Source organism: Aotus nancymaae, unplaced genomic scaffold, assembly GCF_030222135.1.
Source record: "Aotus nancymaae isolate 86718 unplaced genomic scaffold, 86718_ANA_hifiasm-v0.15.2.pri h1tg000003l, whole genome shotgun sequence".
Classification (NCBI taxonomy): Eukaryota; Metazoa; Chordata; class Mammalia; order Primates; family Aotidae; genus Aotus; species Aotus nancymaae.
In genome coordinates, this window is record NW_026988414.1 from 44,890,434 (window position 1) to 44,912,686 (window position 22,253).

A 22,253-nucleotide genomic window follows, 5' to 3' on the forward strand; every position below is an offset into this window, starting at 1 on the left:
GTTCAACATACGCAAGTCTATAAACGTAATTCACCACATAAACAGAACCAAAGATAAAAACCACATGATTATCTCAATCGACACAGAGAAGGCCTTTGACAAAATTCAACAGCCCTTTTATGCTAAAAACCCTCAATAAACTAGGTATTGACGGAAGGTATCTCAAACTAATAAAAGCTATTTATGACAAACCAACAGCCAATATCATACTGAATGGGCAAAAACTGGAAGCATTCCCTTTGAAATCTGGCACTAGACAAGGATGCCCTCTCTCACCACTCCTATTCAATATAGTACTGGAAGTTCTAGCCAGAGCAATCAGGCAAGAAAAAGAAATAAAGGGTATTCAAATAGGAAAGGAGGAAGTCAAATTGTCTCTATTTGCAGACGACATGATTGTATATCTAGAAGACCCCATTGTCTCAGCCCAAAATCTCCTGAAACTGATAAGCAACTTCAGTAAAGTCTCAGGATATAAAATCAATGTGCAAAAATCACAAGCATTCCTATACACCAATAACAGACTTAAAGAGAGCCAAATCAAGAACGAACTGCCATTCACAATTGCTACAAAGAGAATAAAATACCTAGGAGTACAACTTACAAGGAACGTAAAGGACCTCTTCAAGGAGAACTACAAACCACTGCTCAACGAAATAAGAGAGGACACAAAAAGATGGAGAAACACTCCATGTTCATGGTTAGGAAGAATCAATATCGTGAAAATGGCCATACTCCCCAAAGTAATTTACAGATTCTACGCTATTCCCATCAAGCTACCAATGACCTTCTTCACAGAACTGGAAAAAACCACCTTAAACTTCATACGGAACCAAAAGAGAGCCCGCATAGCCAAGTCAATTCTAAGCAAAAAGAACAAAGCAGGAGGCATCACACTACCGGACATCAAACTATACTACAAGGCTACAGTAATCAAAACAGCATGGTACTGGTACCAAAACAGAGATATAGACCAATGGAACAGAACAGAGGCCTCAGAGGCAACACAACATATCTACAACCATCCGATCTTTGACAAACCTGACAAAAACAAGCAATGGGGAAAGGATTCCCTGTTTAATAAGTGGTGTTGGGAAAACCGGCTAGCCATATGCAGAAAGCAGAAACTGGACCCCTTCCTGACACCTTACACTAAAATTAACTCCAGTTGGATTAAAGACTTAAACGTAAGACCTAACACCATAAAAACCCTAGAAGAAAATCTAGGCAAAACCATTCAGGACGTAGGTGTAGGCAAGGACTTCATGACCAAAACACCAAAAGCATTGACAAAAAAAGCCAAAATAGACAAATGGGACCTGATTAAACTCCACATCTTCTGCACAGCAAAAGAAACAGTCATTAGAGTGAATCGGCAACCAACAGAATGGGAAAAAATTTTTGCAGCCTACCCATCTGACAAAGGGCTGATATCTAGAATTTACCATGAACTAAAGCAGATTTACAAGAAAAAAACAAACAAGCCCATTCAAAAGTGGGCAAAGGATATGAACAGATACTTTACAAAAGAAGACATACATGAGGCCAACAAACATATTAAAAAATGCTCATCATCACTGGTCATTAGAGAAATGCAAATCAAAACTACATTGAGATACCATCTCACGCCAGTTAGAATGGCAATCATTAAAAAATCTGGAGACAACAGATGCTGGAGAGGCTGTGGAGAAATAGGAACACTTTTACACTGTTGGTGGGAGTGTAAATTAGTTCAACCATTGTGGAAGACAGTGTGGCAATTCCTCAAGGACCTAGAAATAGAAATTCCAATTGACCCAGCAATCCCATTACTGGGTATATATCCAAAGGATTATAAATCGTTCTACTATAAGGACACATGCACACAAATGTTCATTGCAGCACACTTGACAATAGCAAAGACCTGGAACCAACCCAAATGCCCATCGATGATAGACTAGACAGGGAAAATGTGGCACATATACACCATGGAATATTATGCAGCCATCAAAAACGATGAGTTCGTGTCCTTTGTAGGAACATGGATGAACCTGGAAACCATCATTCTCAGCAAACTGACACAAGAACACAAAATCAAATACCACATGTTCTCACTCATAAGCGGGTGTTGAAGAATGGGAACACATGGACATAGGGAGGGGAGCACTACACACTGGGGTCTGTTGGGGGGAAATAGGGGAGGGACAGTGGGGGGTGGGGAGGTGGGGAGAGATAGCATGGGGAGAAATGCCAGATATAGGTGAATGGGAGGAAGGCAGCAAATCACACTGCCACGTGTGTACCTATGCCTTTTTGCATGTTCTTCACATGTACCCCAAAACCTAAAATACAATAAAAAAAAAAAAAGAAGAAAAAAAGAATGTGACATAGAGAATCCCATTTAAATAAATACCTTTACACTATATTAAAAAAAAAGAAAATAAAAAAAAAGAAAAAGGCCAAAGAACCACCCAAAGGACTTGAGTAGATGATATTGTTTTAGTGTAAGAAGTCTATTTGGTGTACAAAGTCTGTTTCTAGAAATGACATGTCTCATGTGACCTAGGCTCTCTGAGAGTAAGGGTTTTGTAGACAACTATTTCTGGGAAATGCTTTACAGTATCCATTCTTCTTGAGCTTATTATACAGTAGCATAGTAAGGGTTATGAGCAGTCAAGAAAACACAATTCACCTTTGCTTCAGACAATGTTTCCCAAACTTCTTTGACCATGAATCCTTTGGAGGCATAACACTATTAATAACTCAAGATGCTCAGGAATTGAGAAACACATTTTACGAATGCCACCTTAATGAATATATTGTCTGGGATCTTTAGCCATATTAGTAATCCTGAGTTAAGCAAAGCTCAACAATGCTCATTCCTTTATTTAAATATATACAGACTGAATTGGAATGATTTACCATTATAAGTATTTACTTTAAAAAAATCAACATATGGTCAGGTACGGTGGCTCACACCTGTAATCCCAGCACTTTAGGAGGCCGAAGAGGGCAGACCACGAGGTCAGGAGATCAAGACCATCCTGGCTAACATGGTGAAACTTCGTCTCTACTAAAAATACAAAAAATTAGCCAGGTGTGGTGGCACATGCCTGTAGTTCCAGCTACTTGGGAGGCTGAGGCAGGAGAATCACTTGAACCCAGGAGGCAGAGGCTGCAGTGAGCTGAGATCATGCCATTGCACTCCAGCCCAGGCAACAAGAGCAAAACGCCATCTCAAAAACAAAAAAAAATCAACATGTATGAGTAAATTTTAAGGCATGTAAATAATATCTCAATACAGTTGTTTTTTTTAAGAAACCACTGTGCTGGGTTTCAGAAATATTTAAAAGTAGAGTTACTTAGTGAACATGACATCAGAACAAAAGTAGGATAGTTTTAACTAGCATTTTAAGCTGGCTAAGGTGACTCATTCCTACATGATAAGAGAAGATACATCTACAGTTTCTGTGTGTTCCAGACTCTAAGCCTCTCTCCCAATCCTACCTCTTCTAACTTTTTTTCCCAAATGTTCTGGCTAATGCTTATAAATTCATCTGCTTAAATTCCCCTAATAGTACAAAAGAGTAAACACATACTGCAGGGTGGCAAAGAACAGCAGTAGCCATAGTCCAAAACAGCCCACTATATATGTAGTCTTTTACCTAATGTTCTTCCAGGTTTATATGCGAAAAAATATTTTAAGAATTGCAAAGATTAAAAGTTTCTAATTCTAAATCTTCAGGTATAACTGCTATATAAAGAATATGTGTTATATATTTACCTGTGACATTATATGGTCTAATACACATCAAATATAATCTATTTGAGAAGAAAGGTTCAAAGCTAAAAATCTCCCTTCTAATCTTACTATTGTTTTTCTAGAAGTAAAAATTGACAAGGTTGACATAAGTGTCAAATCAGAATCATATTCCATGCATCCCTTTGAGAGTTGATACAAGAAAGATTATCTCATTTGTTACCATAGATGGATTATACCAGCTAAATAAATTTCAATGGTCACTTTTAGTTTATCTCTTGGTTCAAATGGAAGTATCATAAAAAGAAAAGAAGATGATACTTTTTAATATGCCAACCATTTATTGAACTATTTACTATTTTAAAATATAATTCTTCAAAGAGGCCACAAAAATTATAACATTCAGAAACTTTTAGGTAAACTCCGAAGGTAATTTTTTTTTTTTTTTAGTCAATTTGTACCAAGTTTACGAGCAAAAGGATACTTCTTTAGAGACTTTCATTTGACTTAAACTCAGTTTCCGCTAGTGCTATGTAAAGCATCCACAATGGTTTTATTGTACTCTGCAATCTGCTTGGTCACATTTTTCATAATTGGTCGGTAATCACTCTCTTGACTCTTGGTGGCTATGACTAATTACATGAGTTAAAGGAGAAACAATGTCAATAAAAATCTAACTGTGGCAGAGAAAGGAACTAAATAATACCGATATTTTTTCATACTAAAGATGGCATAAAAAAGCATAATACTTTAAAATAGAGTCTGTTACTTTAACAGATTAAGCGTCAATTAAAACCTAAAATGCCAAGCTAAACTTGTTTCAAAAAATTCATATGCAATATAAACACTTTTTAATAGTTAATATGTTATATATTTTAATCTAACTCTGGTCTTAGAACAATCTAACATTCAATGAACTAGTTCCCACATTCAACACATATACACACATACGCATACCATGTTCTCTAGAGTACCACAAAGAATTTAAGGTAAATCTCTAGACTTCACTCTGTTCCAAAATCACCTACTTTATGTTGCATAAAACTAGAGTTCTAGACTTAGAGCATATTGTAAACGAGTCTTCTGCTTTTAAACTAAGTTTCACTACCACTGGCAACAGAGCAACTAAAACATCTGATCTGGAGGTAAGCTGGGGTCCAGGTTGCTTCTGAGCTGAAGTTCAGCACCACCCTAGGAGAGAACCTAAGCTGCCACTGAGTCAGGATCTAGTTCTCCAGGCAGAGATGCCCTTGAATAGGTCACAGAAGGGAACAGGAAACAACTTTTAAGAAAATATTTGTTACAACTCCACAATACATGTTCTCAACAGCTGCTTGCTGCTTCCTATAATCACACTAAAAGTAAACAATAAGATGAAACATAAGTATCATCTTTGTAGATATAAGATGAAGTTGAACTGGTTGAAACATGGATGAACTTGGAAATAAAACTTCCCCAGTCTAATTTGGTTTATTCCCCTTTGCTGCCCAGATATTCAAGGTAGAACATTATATACAACAAACAACTATATATTATATAAATGTGTATATATACTTAAGATACATATATATAATTCTCCCAACAACACTATGAGAAGGACATATTAACTATAATTTAAAGATTTTAGAGATGATACAATTCTGAGGCCAAGAGCAGTGGCTCATGTCTCTAATATCAGCACTGTAGCAGGCCAAGTTGGGACTGAGCCTAGAAGTTCGAGACCACCCTGGCCAAGTTGGTGAGATTCCTGTCTCTAAGCAAAAAAGAAATTCTTGCTATGTTTACCAGATGACTTACTGATAATGTTTAACTTTACCCAAGCCCTGTGATCCTGGAAAACTGAATCTTAATAGATGATACAGTTCTAGCTTGAACAGCAAAATTGTTCAAAGTCTGTAACTTATAAGTAGCAGAGTTAACATTTAAAATTGGATCTCCTGACACCAAAATCTGGGCACTTAATCACTATGCCACAGTAAGTCTCTGTTCTCCTTTTTTTTTTGGCAATTCCCAACGTCTGCTTTCTATTAGTTCCTTTAGGGTACACACACGTATATACACACACACATCGCTTAACTACTGTAGAATTGAAACAGTCGTATTCATTTAATTTAGCTCAGTGTTTTGTACATATTGAGTATTTAATGTGTTGAGCTACATTTGAGTCTTTAAAAAAATTCCTAGAAAAAAAGTAACTCAGTCAACTTCATTTTTATCTTTTTAAAGGATACATTCTTTCATCACAAAATTATTTTGTTCATGGTGTTGCCACTTTCTCTCCAAATTTGTAAGCTAAAAACATAAAAGAAAAACACTAATAAGTACTCATATTTAAAACAATTTTATGCCCTTCTAAGAGGATAAGACAAAAAAAAAATCACTCCAACTTTAAATCTTATCAACTTGCATTTCATTGAGATAGTCATGGCAGAAAAAAAAGATTAAATAATAATAAATACATTAATACAGTGATGAATTCTATAACATGTTTTACTCTATTTTAATTATAAAATATTTTAAATGTTTATTATACCAATGAACATGCCAGCTGAAAGATAATTTATGACTTTCCTTTCCCTAAAAAAACTTTTAAAAGACAAATGGGACCTGATGGGAATCTCTCCTTGAAATCTGGAAGTCTAATGCCACAAATGTAATATATATTCAAACACTGTCAAAGGTTGAGCCATATAGGAGAAACTTCCTTATTTCCAGGGCTAAATTTCCTGTCTAATTCCACAAGCTGTGATAAGAGCAGAGCTGCAGTGTGAAGATTATAAGACAGCTTGTAAAAAGCTGGCACTGTTACAATAATTTCTGCATCAACAGGAAGCTAATGTGGATATTATATTGATGGTTACTTCCTCAGAAGACAATTTTACTGTTATAGTATTAAATTGTTTTTCTGATTTAATTAACCTTGTAACTCTGGGTTACGGTCTTTCTTTTTTAAGATGCACATAGTTTTTTCCAAAGCAAAGGACCATCTAAAAATTGAAACACTAATGTTCTGCCTGGATATTTCAAAGAAGAAAGATTATTTTAAAAAATACAAATAATTGAAGCAGCAGTAGTAATGTTTCTTTCTATCCTAATGTTAAAATAAGTTTCAGGATGTAAGTTTGGCCTTGATGTAGCACCCATCTCAGGATTTCCTCCAAAGAGATAAATCTATATATTAGAATAAATCATGGTTAATTAACTATGTGATTGTATGTGCTGTGAGCTAATATTACTAAATCACATCAATCTCCCCTAGACAGGACCCTGCAGTTAAGATGGACTTAAGGAAGCAGTCAGCACTTCTGGCAGTAAGTTTCTAAAAACCTTCAGCAAAGTCAAGTACCAGACTTTTTTGTCATTGTTTCACACAAACAGGTGGCCTTCTTATAATGCATCATACTTTTCTTAAGTGCTACAGGAATGGTATAAAAGCAACGCTATGTCAGATGGTCAAATTCCTTTTATATTTATACCTCTATATTACTGACTTGCCTATAAACCTCCAAGGACATCATGAAGCAAAAATTCATTTTGAAAAACCTGTTTTTCCCTAACTCATTTAAATAATCTGTTACATAAAATTCTTTATAGATCCCAAAAGCCAGTTTTCAAGAAAATAGTTGTGAAAGATAGGAAGACCAGGATTTGATTTAATCAGTTGGGATTCACAAAAGGTAACAACACAGAGAAGGATTCAAAATTGTGGCTTATGTTATGATTTCCAGTTATCAATACATGGAATTAAGAATACAATTAGCACCTAATGTGGGAATAAGCAAGGTAACCAGTCATTGGCTCAAAGAAACGGTGTTTGTCAAGTGCTTTCCATCTTAAATCATCTATTCAGTGAATGAGGAGGACTAATATTCCATAAGAAATATCAGTATTTTTTCCTAAGAACCGTTCAAGACAATAACCTCACAAACTTTTGTCTTGTTTCTTCTCCAACACTCATCCTCACTCTAAACAAACTAAGAAAATTTTGCCACTTATAAGTCTATATCTAGGTTTGTATATTGTGATATAGAAACAGAATAACTGTTAATTTGAATTATGTAAATTAATGATTTCTAAGCTTTCAGTAGTTGTAACAAGCTTTCATGAGATTCTACCCTTTTCAAAAGAATGTAAGGTATATGTTGTTTTCAAATGGTACCTCCATACAATGAAATAGGTAATGCTACATAATGTCACCAAAAACCAGGCATGGTGGCTCATGCTTATAATCCCAGCACTTTGGGAGGCTGAGACAGGCAGATCACATGAGCTCAGGAGTTCAACTCCAGCCTGGCCAACACGGTGAAACCCCATCGCTACTAAAAATACTCATCAGGAGGCTGAGGCAGGAGACTCGCTTGAACCTAGAAGGTGGAGATTGCAGTGAGCCAAAATCATTCCATTGCACTCCAGCCTGGGCAACAAGGGCAAAACTCCATCTCAAAAAGAAAAAAAAGGCTGAGCATGGTGGCTCATGCCTGCAATCTCAGCACTTTGGGAGGATGAGGCAGGAGGACTGCTTGAGTCCAGAAGTTCAAGACTAGCCAGGGCAATACAGTGAGACCCTATCTCTATTAAAAAAAAATAGTAAAAAATAGCTGGGGCTGGTGGTTTGTGCCTGTAGTCCTAGCTACTCGGGTAGCTGAGGCAGGAGGATCAGTTGAGTCCAGAAGCTCAAGGTTGCAGTACGTTACAATTATGTCACTGCACTCCACCCTGGGCAACAGAGTGAGACTCTGTTTTCTTTTTTCTTTTTTTTTTCTGAGACGGCATTTTGCTCTTGTTGCCCAGGTTACAATGCAATAGTGCGATCTCAGCTCACCGCCACCTCTGCCTCCCAGGTTCAAGTGATTCTCCTGCCTCAGCCTCCCAAGTAGCAGGGATTACAGGCATGTGCTACCGCACCTGGCTAATTTTGTATTTTTAGTAGAGATGGGGTTTCTCCATGTTGGCCAGGCTGGTCTTGAACTCCCCACCTCAGGTGATCTGCCCTCCTCGGGCTCCCAAAATTCTGGGATTACAGGTGTGAACCACCACACCCAGCTAAGACTCTGTTTGTTGTTGTTGTTGTTTTTTTTTTAAAAGATTGAGAAAAGTTAAGAAATGTTGAGACTGTATGAATAGCATGATTTCATCTTTTGTAAAAATGATATAGATGCATGATTGCAAAGAACAAAAAGACAACAAGGATATGGGACCAAAATGTTAAGAGTGGTTGTACCTAGGTAGTGGGAAATCAAATGACATTATTTTTCTCTATCATGATCATGTAACTATATGAAGAAAAAGAGGGAATTTTTAATGCATTCAGCATTTTAAATCATGTGTGCAAATTTCTAATATAGACTAATTAGATATGAGAATGACCAATCATTTTCAAGCCATAGTTACTAACTTTGTATATGATGCATAATGCTTCATTCAATCATTCGACAAATACTAGCTGAATACCTACTACGTGCCAACCAATAGCACAGTGCAAGGAATAAAGTAAATGTTGTCTCTGTCCCATCACAGCTCTCAATCTAGACTTCACACACTGTTCAAGGAATTATCAGCAAGATGAGTGATACGAAAAGGGAAGTGCAGTTACATGTTTATGCATCCTATGTAAATAACTGGACATATGAATTAAGAAGTTCAAGGATATCTGGACTGCTCTTTATAGCATTATTTTAATAGTTTTAAAACTAGAAATTACCTAAATACCTAATGAAAGGGAATTGGTTCAATAAATTATGCTACATCCATGTACTAGAATATCATTAAGCTATCAATAATTTTTTTAAGTCAATATACATATTGACAAAGTAAAGTACTTATGATGTATAGCTAATCATTAAAAACAAGCTCCTAAATAATATGTACAATATGGTACAATTTATATAAATGCATAGAAATAAATGTGTACCTAAGTATACACATATGTACGTGTATACACATTATCTCTCTATGTATCTCTCTATCTATGTATCTATCTATCTATGTATCTATCTATCTACGTATCTATCTATCTATCTATCTATCTATCTATCTATCTATCTACCTAATCTACCTACCTACCTACCTACTAAAAGGACCCATACTAAAGCAACAATAAGCATTCTCTCTTCTGGGTGGTGGGTTATTAGTCACTAGAATTTATTTTATTTGTGATTTTATGGATTTTTAGTTTCTGTATTAGTAATGTTTCACTTTTGAAATTTTAAAAGATAGTACTGCATATATCATAATAGTTGTGCCTGAGATAGTGTCTAACACAGTCAGCTTTCAATATAGTTTTATAGAAGGTAAGAAAGCAGGAGTCCATTCATTCTGAGTGAAGAACGTACAGAATCTGGCTGTCTTAAAAGTCAGAGAATCTAGAAGGTAGAGAGCAATAAAGCAAATTTTAAAATAAAACATGATTGCTTTGGGGTGAAAATATAGACTAAGATAATTCCAAAGTTATTTAAAACATTTTTTACCTGAGAATGGGTCTCATTTTCTTGCAATTGTGTTTTTAGTGCTTCATATTCTATGTTTAGCTTCTCCATTATTTTCTTAAAGGCATTTCTGCGGGTTGATAATATCATTCTCTCCTGATGTAATTTCTAGAAAGATCCAAATAGAAGTAACAGGTTATAGAAAATATGCAGTAAGCCAGTATAAACCATATTTAACTTAACTTCAATAATCATATTCTGGTAAAATTCAACCAAGGCTATAACTACTTTAAAACCTGTTTGTAAAAATTCCTTTGAATTATAAGCTATATTATCTGTATTAATAACTCCATTAATTTTGCCATATCTGTCCCTACCCCACCAAATTTAGTCTAAATTAATGTAAATGGCAATGGAAAGCCACTGAGAAGTTTCAGGTAGGATAGAGCCATAATCAAATCTACATTTAACAAAGCTCAAATTTGCTGAAATGCTCTGTAGCAGCTTGTACCTTGCTTTTAAATTTTTGCTTTTCTTTAAAACTTTAAGTCACTCTAAATTCCAACTACATATATAAACATGTTTATTTTTTCTCAGCTTATATATATCAAATAATCAGCTTAAAATAACAAATCTTATCAACCACAAATATATTACATTTGATCAAGAAAAAATATGAATTGTAATTCTGTAAGATTTGGTTAACATACCTTTTTCTTTTCTTCACCTGATGATTTTAAAGCTGCCAGATCATTATATATCTCCAGATCAGTTGTCATTTGCTTAGTTTTGCTTTTTAGTGAATGTTGTTCTTCAGTCATCTTACTTTCTAGAAGCTCCATTTTCTGCAGATCCAACTGCAGACGTTGACTGTCTAAAACATAAGAATTTAAGGTGATAATACAAATTTTATTCCTTTCACATAAGGAAATGTAATGCAACTATTAAAAATCATGTTTTATAAGAGTATCCATAAAAGAAATATATGTTCACTGTAACCAGTGAGAATATAAATTACAAAAAAAAATACTCATCCCCTCAGTAACCAATTTCAGGTAACCAATATATTAGGGAATCAAGTTAACCTGATGTACATTAGCCACAACTGTCTCCACACTAACAAACATATAAGATTTTTTCTTGCTTAGTAATATAATCTACATTATGAGAAAAAGACCCCCCCCTTTTTTTTTTTTTGAGATAGAGTCTCGCTCTGTCACCAGGCTGGAGTGCAGTGGTGCAATCTCAGCTCACTGCAACCTCTGCCTCCCTGGCTCAGGTGATTCTCCTGCCTCAGCCTCCCAAGTAGCTAGGGCTACAGGTTGGTGCCAGCACGTCCAGCTAAATTTTGCATTTTTAGTAGAAACAAGGTTTCATCATGTTGGCCAGGATGGTCTCGATCTCTTGATCTTGTGATCCACCCGCCTTGGCCTCCCAAAGTGCTGGGATTACAGGTGTGAGTCACCGCGCCCGGCCAAGACTCTTTTTGTTGTTGTTGTTTTTGAGACAGAATTTTGCTTTGTCGCCAGGCGCCAGGCTGGAATGCAGTGGCACAATCTCGGCTCACTGCAACCTCCGCCTCCTGGGTTCAAGCGATTCTCCAGCCTCAGCCTCCCAAGTAGCTGGGACTACAGACACGCACCACCATTGCCAGCTAATTTTTTTTTTTTAGTAGAGACAGGGTTTCACCATGTTGGCCAGGATGATCTCGATCTCTTGACCTCATGATCCGCCTGCCTCGGCCTCCCAAAGTGCTGGGATTACAGGAGTGAGCCACCGCACCCGGCAAGACCCATTATTTTTAATAGGAGCATGACACAGATGGTTATGTAGAGATAAAACAAGTTATAAAACATTATATATATATATATTTGAGCACAATTTTATAAGTGCACATAGAGTCAATTCTTACTATCTGTGGTAGTCATGTCCTATAAAGTTATCATGGACAACGTGTTAGCAAATACTGACCTGCTCCTAAGGGAAATACAGGGTTAAGTTCCTGTGAGCCTTTAGTCACATTTTAGTCAATTTACCAATACATAATCTTGATTTATGTGTGTTTCTATTTAAAGACATTTTATTTAATATAGGTTGTAGATTCACTAACATTGAACTCACAGCCAACAGCACTGTAACTTAAGCCTGAATTAAATTTATCTATCACACGTTTTCTCCATAAGGCACATTACAGCCTTCTTGTGCTTCGGAACACTTAGCCCATCAGCACTTTGCTTGGGGCCATTTTAAATAGCATGATCACCAACAAAACGCACAAAAATGCAAAAACACATAGCACTAAATATACTGCAAAAAGGAAAACTGCTTATAGTATGAGAACTGATATAAGAAGGCAGAGTGTTGCCTTTTTCTACTTCCCTTGGCAATGTGCATGTCAGGCTGTTGAAATTTTTCAGGAGTCTGCCAGTCTGGGCATGTCCACAAATGACCATGAAAATGTTGCAAGTATTGAATTGGGGGTTACAAAGTAACTTCAGTGGGAAGACAAATTCACAAATAAACTATGAATAATGAGGCTAGCTATGTGTGTCTCATTCTTTCATTCAAAAATATCAAGCATCTACTATGTGCCAGGTGCTGAGGATATAACAGAAATCAACAGAGACATTGTTTTCACTCAAGGAGCTATATTTTAGAGGTAGAAGCAGGTAATTAAATAAGTGTTTACAATAAACTGGATAAATGTGAAAATAGTAGTACAGGGTGCCATAAAAGCATGTAACAGGAATCAAGAGAGCGCTCTAAAGACAAGCCTTTCAACTAAAGGCTTAAGGTTTATGAATGCCACACAAAGAGGAAAGTAAAAGTGTTTCAGCAAAAACAATCAGCATGTGCAAAGTCTAGAGCTAAGAAAGCATGGTACCTTTGAGCCAGTAACAAGTTCAGCATACTGAATAGTAAATGAATATGAATGAATTTGAAGAGTAAAAAACAATGCTTCAAATGTCATTGGTTTAAGAGGCTGTTATCTAACCAAAATTTTTAAAGTTAGTATAATTAAGCCAGTATTTCTTGAATGTTTCCTTTTATCCCTTTAAGTTTTAAAAGTCAACCATAGCAACATATATTACTTAAAAATATATATGTACACATAAATATAAATACAAATATGTATATAGCAAGACTTAAATGTTGTTGCAAAGAGTTTTGTTTTGTTGGATTCTTATCTCTACCAAGGTTAGAAATAGTTATGAGAATCAAAGAGCTGAACAAGTGACTAAGGTTTGTTAGTATAATGCTCTAAATAGGAACTGTTTTGAGCCTGTAGATATTTTGACTGTTCAGAGTAAGCAGTGATATAAATCTAACTTGCAAGTTTAATTTGAATATATACTAGGGAAATACATGTAAGAACCATACAAATTGATTTTTCCTGAGAAAAGGAGAAAATGGTTGGTATAGGGTAAAGTTTATCTTCCTTTAACAACAGGTCCCCAATGAAAAGCTAAATGCTACTCCAAGGAAGAGACAGGAAGAGGATGCAGTCTAGTTCCTTCTGATATGTTGTGAAGTTGCAAAGTTTACCAAGCAGTGTGTACATAGTAGCAAAATCTCAGAAGGAACCACTTTGACCTGGGGAAGTGTTTCTAAGATAATCTGTCATCAGCACATTTGTTTACTCTCTGGAGTTTCCTTTCCAAAAATATAAATAAAAACTATTGCTGATAAATTCCTTGCCTCTTTACCCATGCAGTACACCAGTGTTTCTCAATCTTTTTCTTATATTATCGACTCCCTAAGAACTCGGTTATAGACTCATCCCCCAATCACCTCCCTCCCCTGAAATTTTCACATCACCAATGTGTGTGTAATTTAGGTACATCAACCTTTGGAGGTCCATTATAATATCTAAGTTTTCTTCACCCTTCCCCCAAGAAGCGATTGCTCCATTAAAAGAAAAACAAACAAACAAACATGGAGTACACTAAATCCATTATCTCTAAAAGGCGAAGGAGAATATTATAACCCTCTTATGATGCTTTCATGATACAAAAAATTTCTTGAGGTAAGGGATGGTGTTAGGGAAATAAAGGAAGAATAAATTATATGGTTGGTTTAAGTTAACACGAAAATAATATAGTAAATGAAATTAATTGTAAGTGTCAAAAATCTAAACCTTACTAAGAAAAATTTCCAGCAAAATACTTATCATAGTACTAAATTGGATTTTTATCTCCAATGAAGCCAGTTCTCATTTTTTTTCCAAACTGTACATCTCTAGAGAAAACATAATGACTAGTTGTTAAAAAGAAGTCATAATGACTAGTTGTTATAAACACAAAGAGAAAACGTAATGACTAGTTGTTATAAACACAAAGTACAAAGTATGGAATAAATACAAAGTCTTGATTATTGAATTTGTTTCCTGGTATTGCTTTTTGCCTTTTAAAAGATGTACATATCTTGACAGCTGTTACAGAAAGATAGGTTAAAGGGGGAAAAGCTTGTTGAATTTACATTGATCTTAGAAAAATGAAAAACTTAAGCACCATTGTCTAAAATAGAAAACAGAGGTTTCTAGATGAAATAATAAAACCATAAAATTATTTAGTTTATAGAAAATAGAAAATATTTTAAAATACTCATATATGTCCAAAAGAACTGAAAATAGGATAGTGAAGAAATACTTACACACCCATGTTCACTGCAGCATTATTCACAATAGCCAAAAGATGGAAGCAATTTAAATGTCTATAGATAGATTTAAAAATATGATATATACATACAATAGAATGTTATTCAATCTTAAAAAAGAAAATCCTTCTTTGCTACAACATGGATGAACCTTGAGGACTTTATGCTAAGTGAACTAAGCCAGTCCCATAACGACAAACACTGTATAACTTCATTTATATGAAGTAATTTAAAGTAGTCAAGAGTCATAGAAACAGAAGTAGAACGGTGGTGTCCAGGAGTCAGGAAATAGGGAAATACGGAGTAGTTGTTCAGGAGGTACAGTGTTTTAGTTCTGCAAGATGAAAAAGTTCTAGAGATTTGTTGTATAACAATGTACACATAGTTAACACTACCATACTGTACACTTCAAAATGGTTAAGATGATAAATTTTGTTACGTTTTTTACCACAATAAAAATATACTCACAGTCAAACCAATAGTAGATATTTGTCAAGAATGTAATTTCTCCAGTTGCTTGGCATATAGACATACAAATAAAACTAAGGCAAACAAACTCTCAACAAATCTGGATGTAAAATAGGCTTAAATGTATGAAATAACAGCAATTGTATACCTATATCACCACTATTAGTGCGATTAACAGCATTCAGTATGTGTTTGTAGGTCCATAATCCCTTTTCTAAAACCCTTGGGAAGCTGTATTTCAGAATGCAGAATTCTTTGGATTTTAGAAAAGTAATATAGCACATATACTAATGATTCCATAACGCCCACAGCAGCGTCTGAGGGAATACCTTGTTGTCAAGTACACAAAAACTTCTGCAGCAAAAAGCATAAATAGTCACACTAGGTAGGATAATTAAAAACTATAAGTAGCCTCATGTCAGTTCAGGTCAGGTTAGGTTTTGCTGCCAGTATCTTTTTAGATTTTGGGAATTCAGATAAAAGTATTATGGATCCATTCTTCCATTTCAATGATCTTTCTTCAACATTCTTAAGTTAACAAATGTTAATTAGGTCTTCATTTCTCATTATCTCACTAACTATAGCAATTCCAGGTAGACAAAAATATAGCTAATTCAAAGCCGCCACACACACTTAACTAGCATAAAGAACACCCATAGTTAAAAGCCATTAGTTAATAAACCAAAGATACCATACCAATTTTAACATGACTTTATCCTAGACTCTTTAAACTCAACTTTGTATATCTGTGTCTAAGCTCCACCTGTACCATTCCAATGGCAGCCAGCCATTAGCCACATGTGATTTTTGAGCACTTTTAAGTATGTCTAGCCCAGGTCGGGTGCAGTTGCTTATGCCTGTAATACCAACACTTTGGGAGGCCAAAGTGGGCAGATGACTTGAGCCCAGGAGTATGAGACCAGAATGGGAAACGTGGTGAAACCTCATCTCTAGTGAAAACACAAAATATTAGCTAGGTATGGTGGTGTGTGCCTGTAGTCGCAGCTAGTTGGAGGCTGAGGTGAGAGAATCACCTGAGCCCAGGAAGTGAAGGCTGCAGTGAGCTGTGATCATGCCACTGCACTTCAGCCTGGGCAATGAGAGTGAGACCCTATAAATAAATAAATAAGGCTAGCCCTAATTGAAATGCCGTGAAGATAAAATACCTCTTTGATCATTTTTATGTAGTCTACATGTTAAAATAATATCTTGGATATACCAGTTTAAATAAAATATATTAGTAAAATTAATCTCTTCTTACTTTTTCAACATGGCTATTAGAAAATTTTAATTATATGTATTATATATATATTGTCATTACATTTCTCTTGGACAGTGCTGCTCCAGTTGCACGCTAGGGAGCATGGCTGAAACTAATTAAAATTAAACATCATCTCTTGTTAACTATCCAAGACTGCGCTGGATATGTGCCCTATGTACTTCCGTTGCTCCTTATACTACTTTTATCATAGTATTATTTCATTGTATCGTAACTGTCACTCCACCAGGTTGAAAGTTTCTTGAGGGAAACAGATTAGATTTTTTTTTTTAGTCTCTTATATTGATAAAGATTCAATCCTTGACTAAACTAGCTAGGCTCCTCTGAGCTCTTTCCAACTAGGCTTCAACCACAGCCTATAAATGTTGCAGACTCTCAGCACAAATGATTTCAAGTACCACCTTCCACCCACATTAAAAGATTTAAACAGTTTCTAACAGCTCAAGTCTGCATCCCTAGGATGACCCTATTCCTGCTTAAAGTGCCTGCCAAAGAAAGCTCAAGGCTGCCAAAAAAATGTACAATAATAAGCCCATATCAGTCAACAGGCCCCTGACCACCCTTTCTTAGAGCATCCATTTGTGAATCTTTCCTTTGTCCCTTTAAGATGATAATGTGTATTAGTCTATTTGCACTGCTATAAAGGAATACCTGAGGCTAGGTAATTTATTTTTAAAAAAGATGTTTATTTGGCTCATGGTTCTACAGGCTGTATATGAAGCATGGTGCCAGCAACTGCTTCTGGTGAGGGCCTCAGGAAGTTTACAATTGTGGCAGAAGGCAAAGAGGAGCCTGCGTGTCACAAGGCAAGAGAGAGAGGGAAGAGGTACCAGGCTCTTTTAAACAACCAGATCTCACATGAACTCACAGAGTGAGAATATACTTATTGCAAGGATGACACTGATCCATTCATGAGAGACCCACCCCCATGATGAAACATCTCCCACTAGGCCCACCTCCAACACTAGAGGTCACATTTCAACATAAGATTTGGAGGGGACAGAAAAATCCAAACCATATCTATATGCATCTCCCACAACTCAGGAGTATTTTCTCAAGGACCTAAAAGCCATTCCATCAAAATGTAATCATCAGGAAAGTCAGGACCTCTGTCTGCTAGTCTGTGTATAAGCACAGCATCTTTTTTTTTTGAGACGGAGTCTCGCTCTGTTGCCCAGGCTAGGTGCAGTGGTGTGATATCTAGGCTCACTGCAACCTCCGTCTCCCAGGTTCAAGAGATTCTCCTGTCTCAGCTTCTTCAGTAGCTAGAACTACAGGCGCCTGCCACCACGCCCAGCTAATTTTTGTATTTTTAGTAGAGATGAGGTTTCACCATGTTGGCCAGGCTGGTCTCAAATTCCTGACCTTGTGATCCACCCATCTAGGCTTCCCAAAGTGCTGGGATTACAGGCGTGAGCCACTGTGCTCAGCCTCAGCTTTGTTTATCTTTAACAATACCCAGAATATAGCACAGGCATGAAACAAGTATTCAATAAATGTTGTCATATCAATGACAGTATACAATATAATTCTAGCCAGCTGGTGAAAAAAGTCACACAAAATTCTGAGGCAACATGCAATCATAAATTATAGCCTCAGTCAACGAGGCTTTAAAAAAATCAAAAAGAATAACATTGATTTATTTTTTAAAAAAAGAATATTAAAATTTAGGTTGTTTTCTCACCTGAAGTCAAATTCCGAGCTGTACTTTGTGATTTCTGCACTTCAGTAGATTTAAAATTGAGGTCATCCTGCATCATCTTTAGTTCTTGATTGGTGATAAAGGATATCTGTTTCATACGATTTATATTCTGCATTTGCAGAGAAATAAAAATAGAAAAAAAATCCATTGATTTCCCTCTCAATAAAACCTTTGGAAAACACTGTCAAAGGATGAAATGTTTTGTTTTTTGAGACAGAGTTTTGCTCTTGTCGCCCAGGCTGGAGTGCAATGGTTCCATCTCGACTCACTGCAACCTCCCCCTCCCGGTTTCATGCAATTCTCCCGCCTCAGCCTCCTGAGTATCTGGGATTACAGGAGCCTGTAACGATGCCCAGCTAATTTTGTATTTTTAATAGAGATGAAGTTTCCTCCATGTTGGTTACGCTTCTCTCGAACTCCCTCCCGACTGTAAGGCCGGTCACCTCGCAGGGAGCTTGGACACGCCCACCCCCTCTCCAGTCCCGCCAGGAGCTTGGACACGCCCACTTCCCCCCCCAGAAACCACGTCACCACTCCACGCCCACTTCTGCACTCAGCACTGGCCTCTGCACTCAGCATCTAGCCGACCATGGAAGAACCCTGCCAAAATTTAAAAGAAGCCCCGCCAGGACCTGCCCAATAGCATTTTGTCCCGTCCAGGCCCCACTCCCCCTGGGCGGCCCGCTCACTGGAAATCCCGCCTACCTGTCAATAGCAGCTGGCCCCGTCAACGTCCAGTTTCCCCACAACCAATCAAAATGCCTCCACTCCCTATAAAACCCCACGTCTGAGAGGAGTCCGCGTGACTTCTCTGGCCCCTCCTGTCAGACCGCAGAACCTCGCCCAGGAGCCAATTAAATTTCTTCATTTCAATAACTGGCCTCAGTTGCCTCATTCGAACCTCACTTGCTTCATTTAAACCTTACAAGTGGTGCCGAAACCCGGGAGGAGTTGTAAGACCCCTCCTGGGGGAAACTGACTCCTCCACTCAAAGCCGGACTGGGGACCCGCTCCGCTGCAAGGTAAGACTTCTGTTGCCCATAACCCCTCCCGCTGCTTGCCTCGTGGACTCCCCGCTCGTAATCACGGCCGCGTCGGGGACTCTTTCTCATCTCTTGCCGTGGGTCTGGGACCCTGGCTTCCCGCCGAGGGCCCAGGGCCCTGGCCTCGTCTCAAGGACCTGAGCATAGAGGAGACGTCCCTACACTCTTGTCTTCTCCCCATAAGGGGGTTCTCAGGGTCAGGAATCTGTGGGAGACATCCCCACCTTCCTGAACCCTCCGGCTTCAGGTTGGAAGTTCCAGGAGCTTCCCGTCAGCCTCCGGTGCTCAGTGGCGCGATGCTGAGTCACCCTTCCGATCATCTCCACGGCAGCAGCCGAGGCTTGGGTAGTCAGATATCCCATTGCCAAACCGGGCCCTGCCCAGGAGCAGGACCAGACCCCCAGCTGGCGCCATTAAAACGTCAGTTTCTTTTCCTAACCTTGGCACAAGTGAGAGAGTGAGTAAATTCTAAGCCGCAAATTCGGATTTGGCTGTATTGTTGGCTCCTGTTTCTGCTCCTATCTCTTAACTCTCTCTCTCTCAAGATGGTGGCTATTTCCTCCTCTTAACTGTCTCTCTCTCTCTCTCTCAAGATGGTGGCCATTTCCCACTCTTAACTCTCTCTCTCAAGATGGCGGCCGTTTCCCGCTCTTAACTCTCTCTCTCTCTGTCTCTCAAGATGGCGGCCGTTTCCCGCTCCTAACGCTCTCTCTCTCCCTCTTTCAAAATAGCAGCCATTTCCTGCTTAATGGAGTAACTGTACTTTCAGTTTCTCTTCCTACCCCCAGCACGAGTGAGTGAGTTTATGTGTAGTCCCATGGCCTAACAGCTATGGGGCTTGTGTGGGCCTCAACCGCAATTCCACGGGGACGTCATAAGGCATAACGGTGATTCACCTCTGGATTGAAAGTTTCGAGGTGACTAGGCCTGGGGGTTATACAGGTACACCTTAGCCAAGACGCCCTGAAACATCCCTTTGGGGATGTGGCCAGGAAGGCATCAGACTGGTCTCCCATCTGGGGGGCACCCATCCCTCGTCCGTCAATCCTATGTGTGGTTCTGTCTTTATTGTAGATTCGCCAGTTTTGTTAAATTCCTGTTAGCTGATGTACAGTGGTTTAGACCTGTTTCCCTTAAAGTAGCAGATATTCTACAGTGGGTAACAGATCACTGGCTGCAGGGAACCTTTACTGAATTCAGGCCCCTAGAAATAACTCTGTTCTCTTTTTTCCTCATATTCTTCTACCACTGAGGTCTCACTTCCATGTGGCAGATAGCTCTAGCCCTGTCTCTTTTTATCTTCTTCCTTATTATAATCATTGCATCCTGTAAGCTCTCTCAGCCACCCCCTCCGGGAAAGGAATACTTCTGCCCATGTTAGGTGTAATATCTGTTCCTATCCCATCTCCGCCTCTGACTACCCCACAAAAGTCAACTATGGGGAATCAGGAGTCCCGCTTAAACCCCAAGTCAACTATGGGTAATCAGGAGTCCGCCTAGACCCCAAGTAGCCATTAGGATGCCTAGTCCAAAATCTACCCAAACTGGGTCTTTCCATAAAAAAGAAAAGGCTGCTCTCCCTCTCCACTGTGGCCTGGCCACAGTACTCTCCGGATAACTAGTCTAAGTGGCCTCCAGAGGGCACACTCGACTTCAATGTCCTGACAGATTTAGATAACTTTTGCCAAAAAAACGGTAAATGGTCGGAAGTCCCCTATGTCCAGGCTTTCTGGTATCTGTGATCCCGACCTGCCCTCTGCTCTTCTTGTTCCTCTGCCCAAGTCCTGTTAGCCAAAACCCCACCTTTACCCTCAGCCCTGCCCGACTCTGCACTCTCTGAAAACCTGGAAGACCTGTCCTGCCCCGCCCACTTTACCAACCCTCCTCCTTATGTGGGGTCTCAACTCCCTCTTCCCTCTTCTCCTTCTCCTCCCCAAAGTCCTAATATGACTTCCCCCGTCAGTGCTCGTACCTGCTCTCACAACCCCCCACTCCTCTGCCCTTTGCGTGAGGTAGCCGGGGCCAAGGGAGTCGTACGAGTGCACGTTCCATTTTCTCTCTCTGACCTATCGGCTATCGAAAGGCACCTAGGGTCTTTCTCCACTATCCCAACTGCCTACACCAAAGAATTCCACTATCTTACCCAGGCATATGACTTAGCCTGGCATGACACGTATGTAATCCTATCCTCCACCCTCACCCCAGACGAGCGGGACCAGATCCTTACAGCAGCCCGGGCATACGCTGATCAGGTACACCTAACTAACAACCAGATGCCGGTGGGGGCAGCAGTGTTCCCCGAGGCCGACCCTAATTGGGACTATCAGACTGGTCAAGATGGCCACCACCGCCGAGACCAAATGTTACAGTGCCTCCTAGTGGGCATGCAAAGCACAGCCCAAAAGGTAGTTAATTATGACAAGTTGAGGGAAATAACTCAGGGACCTGATGAAAACCCAGCTGCCTTCCTTGATCGATTAACTAATGCTATCGGCCTCCTTAGCGGGGGCTACAGTCCTAGCCACCCACTTCATCTCCCAGTCGGCAGCTGATATAAGAAGGAAACTTAAAAAGGCTGAGGAAGGCCCCCAAACGCCCTGGCCTGGAGTCTTAAAACGCTAAGAATATTGAAAAGGGACCGTGTATTTTTCCTTCCATGGTACTATACATAATAGATGCCCAATAAACATTATTTGATAATTTGAGATACCCATTATGTATACATACAAGAAAAGAAGCCTTTTTATTTACAATAAAATTTACAGCATAAAAATATATTAACATGTTCTAACATGTCTAGGCTTTGAAATTATCTGTGCAAATGTTACTTTCAAAAGTTCAGATAGATTAACAATGGAAGAAGATCATAATAATTAGTCTAAATTAGTGCTTCATTTACTGCTGAATATTGATATTATACATGTCATCCTTTTTATCTATT

General features: G+C 38.4%; 1 protein-coding gene across 1 annotated transcript in view; it reads right to left on the bottom strand.

Annotated features, from left to right (window-relative positions):
* Positions 1-2,845: 2,845 nt before the first annotated feature.
* The window catches only part of IFT74 (intraflagellar transport 74), a 107,018-nt gene continuing 87,610 nt past the window's right edge, over positions 2,846-22,253 (bottom strand). Inside the window, exons 16-20 of the mRNA XM_021672840.2 lie at positions 18,252-18,378; positions 10,875-11,038; positions 10,207-10,332; positions 5,971-6,031; positions 2,846-4,371 (exon numbers count right to left, since the gene is read on the bottom strand). Of these exons, the coding sequence (XP_021528515.2) occupies positions 4,253-4,371; positions 5,971-6,031; positions 10,207-10,332; positions 10,875-11,038; positions 18,252-18,378 (597 nt within the window). The 3' untranslated portion in view covers positions 2,846-4,252. The remainder of the gene's footprint in view (positions 4,372-5,970; positions 6,032-10,206; positions 10,333-10,874; positions 11,039-18,251; positions 18,379-22,253) is intronic.